The sequence below is a fragment of the Zerene cesonia genome, unplaced genomic scaffold (genome assembly GCF_012273895.1).
Source record: "Zerene cesonia ecotype Mississippi unplaced genomic scaffold, Zerene_cesonia_1.1 Zces_u003, whole genome shotgun sequence".
Classification (NCBI taxonomy): domain Eukaryota; kingdom Metazoa; phylum Arthropoda; class Insecta; order Lepidoptera; family Pieridae; genus Zerene; species Zerene cesonia.
This window is the reverse complement of record NW_024045133.1, coordinates 119,211-125,441: the sequence shown is the minus strand read 5'-3', so window position 1 is coordinate 125,441 and position 6,231 is coordinate 119,211. Positions and strand designations below refer to the sequence as shown.

Below are 6,231 nucleotides of genomic sequence, written 5' to 3'. Positions count from 1 at the left end.
CCCCCCCCGTAGGGTATCTCACCTTGTAGTGCACCTCGCGCACGTGCCGGTAGAGGCTGGAGTACCAGCCGAAGGCGGCGTCGCACTCGCGGCACTGGTACGGGGTCTCGCTCGTGTGCATCGCCACTATGTGGTACTTCAGCTTCGCCGCGTTCTGGCGACGATACCACATGTTTGTGTGTTTGTTTTGCTTATTTATCATAATATATTTTATAATAATATGTAGGAGAGACGAAACAAAGAGGGAAAACATTTATTTATAAAAAAAAAAATCATGTAAACGCATAAACGTACTATAATGAATTTCGTTAAAATCTTTATTGTTTGCATACGAATCATGAAGTGTAGTGTGGTGTAGTTAAATGTACTAGAGTTTAGTCTAGTGTAGTGTGGGTTGGTGTGGTGTGATTTAGTCTAATGTAGTGTTGATTGGTGTAGTGTGGTTTAGTCTAATATAGTGTGGGTTGGTATGGTGTGGTGTTGTGTGGTTTAGTCTAGTGTAGTGTGGTGTTGTGTAGTGTGATGTCGTGTGTTGTGGTGTAATCTAGTGTAGTGTGGGTTGGTGTGGTGTGGTGTTGTGTAGTGCGATGTCGTGTGTTGTGGTTTAGTCTAGTGCAGTGCGGCGCGTCACCTGGTACGACTTGCCGCACACGTGGCACAGGTTGTCCTTCTTCTCCTTGTTGCGGTGCACGTTCTGCAGGTGCACGTACAGCGACGTGTGACATTTGAACGGCTGAAAAACACACACTGTTATAATTAAACCACTGGACGGATCGGGCTGAAATATGGCATGCGGATAGATGTAATGACGTTGGAATCCTAAATAAATATGGATTTTGATAAATTCTACCCCCTAGGGAAGAAAATAGGGGATGAAAGTTTGCACCATTAGAATTTATTTTGTCAACGCGTGCGAAGCCGCGGGCAACAGCTAGTATATATATTTAGACTAGTATTTCGCCCCGGTTTCGCCCGCGGTACGTATACAGCCTATGTCAAACAGTGAAGTTACAGCTTTCTAAAATACAAAAGTTCCCCTTTTGATAGAATATTCAAAGTCAAAGGCCGAATTATTTATTTCGATTTATACCCCAAAGGGGCACTTACGAACGTCAATACAATAATATATCAAAAACATTACTTAAAAATATTAATAACTATTAATAAACAAAATACAATTCTCAATTAATTATTCAAATTTCCATTCAATATTTATATTATTAACAAATTCGTCAATTTTATAGTAGGCTTTAGAAATTTTAGGAGTTATATGAAAAATAATAATTCGGAAGGAAAATTTTTTACCATTATCTCGTGGGGAAAGAAACATTTTTCCGGGGTAAAAAAGTACCCTATAGCACTCGGGAATAATGTAGCTTTCATTTGGTGAAAGAAATTTCAAAATCGGACCAGTTGTTTAGAACCTTTAGACTATATTAGTATGTGTGAAGTCCCGTGTCCCCTAGTGGGGTATGGGACAGATGATGTACATCATGTTTCACTGATCGATTTTCTATACGGACAAGTAGGTGATCAGCCTTCTGTGTCCTGCCAGACCGAGACATTTTTTTTTTGCGTTCACACCGGGAATCGAACCACGGGGAAACAACCAGGACCCCACGGTACTAAGCTCACGCGCTAGCCACTGTACCAAGGAGGCGGCAAATAAATATTAGTATAGATATTGTTAGGATAAGAGTGACGTTTCTTGTGGCAGTAGCGGGGAGTCGAGTGGGAGGAGCCTATTGTCAATATAAGCGCTTGCGAGCTCAGTTTGGGGACACTTCGCGTTGAGGCCACTTGGCAAGAGGGACCTCTGCTCGTTGATATAGTCAACCTGTCTTTTTGTCACTTGTGAATTTCGCGTGTACTTAAATTATAATTGTGATTGTTTAGTTATTAGAAATTTCATTAGAATTTTGGTTAAGTTTGATTTTTTTTTTTGTAATATAGTAAATGAGTTTTTTTTTTGTTTATATCCACTTCTGGTTTCCTAAAAATATATATATTTTTTTTTATTGTTAACATCCCACCTTATTACACAGCTGACACCTGAACTTGATCTTGTTGAGATGCTCCCAGTCGATGTGGTCCCGCAGTCGCGTCTTGTTCACGAACTTCTTGCCGCATTCCTCGCACGTGAAACTGCAAACGATGCGACTCTCGTGGGTGATAGATCGGGGGGGAAACAGCGGTGGTACCTCCTGAGTGGCTACTGAGCCACTGCGCGAGGTGACTTATAGGGCGGCGGTTTGAGACAAAGTGAGCGTGCAGGAAATAAGTTGATTTTTCGATTTATCTGTATATGTGGATAACATTACCACTGCTCGAAACGGTGAAGGAAAACAGCTTGTGTAAAATGGCATGTCCGAGAATCAAAAGTTCGACGACATGTGACATCTGCCAACCTGCACTTGGTCAGCGTGGTGGATTATGGCCTGAACCTTCATAGGAGACTTGTGTCCCAGCTGTGGGACACAAGTCATCACAGTCATGGGCATCATTATCATCGGGCAATATATGTTATATTGCCCGATGATAATGATGATGATGATGATTCATTACATATCAATCATCATTTTCATCATCACCACCATCAATCTTATCATCGCCACAATTTCTTTCAATATCATCACAACCATTTCCATCATCACAATCATTTCCATCATCATCACCATTTCCATCATCACAACAATTTCCATCATCATCACCATTTTCATCATCATCACCAAACTCACGTGAACTCGCTCTCGGACACGTGCCGGCGCGACACCCGCACGTGCTGTCTGTACGTCGCTACGGACGCGAACGACTTGTCGCATTTCTCGCAGTACAGCTCGCCGGACTCGCGGGCCTGTGCGGTTATTTGAGCTATCATTCGGTTGAAGTTTAGTGAAGAACAATACAGCCATTTTGTAGTCATGAAAGTTGGATTTGAGCAGGACGTGTCGGAAGGTAGGATATTGGTAGATTTGTTTGTAGGACGCAGCTTAAAGCAGGATTTAAAAGATTTAGTAGAACATAGTTGGAAGATGGAATTTAGCTGGACGTAGCTAGAAGTAGCTTTTTATTAGATTTTAGTAGGAAATATCCTGTCCTTTCTTTATCCCACACCATTTAAAGTCGGCAATTCATTCGCAGAGACTTAAGGCCTCTGCAAACAGCCTAACGCCTCTGCCTATATTCATATGCGGTGGTAGCGCTTACCATCAAGTGACCCACCAGCTCTTTGCCAAATATGACAAAATAAAATATAATAGTTTAAAAAAACTAAAAAACACGCTTTGACAAAAATCATATTTTGCAAATTGAAAACTGGAATAATTTTATCAAATTAGTGTATTGTCATCGGTCCTCAATAAATCTACAAAGTTTGAACGAAATCTGGCCGTTTAAAGTGGGTCAAAATCGCGCCCAAAGAAGTCGGTTACAAACAAACATACCGGTGAAGCTAATAAAAAGCGTGTAAAAATAGGAAATGAGTATTTTTAATTTATAGTTTTTATAGCATTGAAATGCATTATAAATGAGATATTTTGAAAGAATAGAAAAAAATTTATCACGAGGCCGAGAGGCTAGGCGTTGCTACGGTTTGGCAAAAAACGCGGGTTCGAATCCCGCCTCGTGATCTAATTTTTTTCTATTCATTCAAAAATTCTCAGGAAATGAGTATTTATTTATTTATCTATTTATTTATAGTATATCATAGTAGGATGTAGTAAAAAAGTAGAACTAGCAGTATAGTTACCAACTGTAATTGTTACTAACAAAATGAGTCTGAGTTGCTCGTAATTAAATAAAAATAAAAATAGTCAATCGGGGTAATCGTAAACGAGGGTAACTGGATACAATTCTCAAAAAACTTTTAACTTCTTCTAATGACCATATTTGTTTCTTTCATGAAATGCCTATGAAAATTTGTTCGATTTAAAGTTGTTTAGAAAGTTTTGCAAATACAGAAAAAAACATAGGATATTTTCAAAAGGACCCCAATTGACCCTATGTGATGGTAAGACACGCGACCTTGTGGCTCCGCAGGTGGCGGCCCAGGTTGGACTTCCACTGGTACACCTTGCCGCAGCGCGGACACGGGTAGCGGTTCTGGCCCTTGTGCAGCACGCTGCAACAAGCAGTGAAATAGTAGCGCTATTGTGTTTCGCACGGTGAGTGGGGGAGCCGGAGGCCCATGTCCTATTCCCTACCCTTCCCAATCCCTTCCCTTTATTCCTCTCCTCAATCCTCTTTTAATTCCTTCCCAATTTAAAGTCGGCAATCCATGTGTAGAGGCGTAAGGTCTGTAATCGCCTTTACGCCTCTCCAAATGTCCATGTGCGGTGGTAGCGCTCACCATCAGCCGACCCACCAGCTCCATAGCCAACTGTGACATTTATTATTATTATAACATCGCGTGCACCATTTGCAGTATATTAGCAGCGGACGATACAGGGTGTCCCGAATGTGGTGCGTTAAGCTCAACGGTGTAGAGACACATTTCTGAATCGCGCCAGCGAAATTTTCTCGCTACAGAGCATATATACAACTTTCTAACATTCAATCAAGGCTACACCGGCCGGCCAGTCGTGTAGGCTGGTCGAGGATCCTCCCTTTTACGATGGAGGGATACCACCTTCCTTCCTCCACAAATGGAACTTACACTTATAGTTTCACATATGCTGATTACGATGTTATGTTATTGATTAGTATGCTCATAAAATCGCAGAACCCATTTGTATTTTTCCTATAACACTATTTCTTAAAACTCCATGTGTACACCCCTGGCTGACAATCAGGCTGACATTGCCACCTGCTCGTGTTCAATATAGACACAATGTCAGTTTCGCGAAATTAGGGATGTAAACATGCAGTTTCAATAAAGAAAATAACAAATATTTTTTTACATAACTTTGTTGTTTTACATAATCAGTGTATACAAACAACCATTGAGCACAGTGCATCACATGCGGGACATCCTGCATATTACCATTTGTGGGCTGGCAACATTTTGGTATCTGTACGATTTTTTATCTATGTACCTAAATAAAACATAATATTTTACATCTGTGCCCTGAGCTTACTCTGTAACTTGAATTGTTAACACTAGAAGCGTTTGAGTTTGGATTATTTATTTATACATTTATTATTATTAATTAGGTTATATAAAAAAAACTAAATATTTAATTCTTTTTTCATAAGCAAGTATTATAAAGAGGAAAAATGTGTGTGTGTGTGTGTGTGTGTGTGTGTGTGTGTGTGTGTGTCTGTGTGTGTTTGTGTACACTCACTTGAGATGATATCTATAGGTCTTTCTCGAACTGAACAGCTTCCCGCACTCGACGCACTGCGGCCGCTCCGGCAGGGCTTCGGTGTTGCGCGTTTTAGGCTTTCGCCCCACCTCCGCCTTCTGTATATAGAAGGGAAGGAAATTATTATATTTATATATTATGACTTAAAAAAAATTAGACACCAATTTACTAAAACGAAAAAGAACTTAAAACTAATTTAAGTATAAGAGAGATACTACACTAAGTTATAGTGAGTCAGTGTGAGAATCTATGGAAATTTAAGTATGTAATTACCTAAAAACTTTTCTTTTTCCATTATTTCATCTCCTTGGGCAAGAATTTGTCAAAATCCTTTTTAAGCAACTATTTCAGAACAATCTGTTGGTTCAGTTACAGTTGGTTCAGTTAAAGAATAGAAAAAAAAAAAACGGTATTTGCTACGGTTTGACAAAACGACGCGGGTTCGAACTTCGAATCCCGCCTCGTGATAATTTTTTTTTCTAGTCTTTCATAACTTCTCATTAATAAAGCATTTAAATGCTATAAACAACCTAAAAACGAAAATTTCTTATCTTATTAAAATAAGTTGGTAACTCACCTCGCTGATGACATGCTCTTCCAAATGTTTCTTCAATTCAATTTCCGTGCTGAAAACACCGACGCACTGATCGCACTTGAACTCACAATTCTTGTCACCGAACTCACACTTTTTCTGATCGAACTCACAGTTTTTCTCACTAAACTCACAGTTCTTCTCGCTAAACTCACACTTTTTCTCATTAAACTCGGCGTCTTCACTCGCGACGCGGTTGTCGAAGTCTGTTGGCTCAGGATCACTGTCGGGTACGATTTCTTTCTTTTGCTTGACCTTTTTCAATTTCACCTTCTTTTTTATCTTCTTTTTCACCTGAAAGTTTTATAAAAAAAATATATACTAGAAGTATATGAA

The 6,231-nt window shown here is 39.7% G+C and overlaps 1 protein-coding gene across 1 annotated transcript in view; it reads right to left on the bottom strand.

The window, feature by feature from the left end:
• LOC119838594 (zinc finger protein OZF-like) overlaps window positions 1-6,231 on the bottom strand; it is an 8,700-nt gene that overhangs the window by 1,397 nt on the left and 1,072 nt on the right. The window contains exons 3-9 of the mRNA XM_038364583.1: window positions 5,881-6,189; window positions 5,283-5,401; window positions 4,024-4,120; window positions 2,739-2,854; window positions 2,034-2,145; window positions 632-733; window positions 23-154 (exon numbers count right to left, since the gene is read on the bottom strand). Of these exons, the coding sequence (XP_038220511.1) occupies window positions 23-154; window positions 632-733; window positions 2,034-2,145; window positions 2,739-2,854; window positions 4,024-4,120; window positions 5,283-5,401; window positions 5,881-6,189 (987 nt within the window). The remainder of the gene's footprint in view (window positions 1-22; window positions 155-631; window positions 734-2,033; window positions 2,146-2,738; window positions 2,855-4,023; window positions 4,121-5,282; window positions 5,402-5,880; window positions 6,190-6,231) is intronic.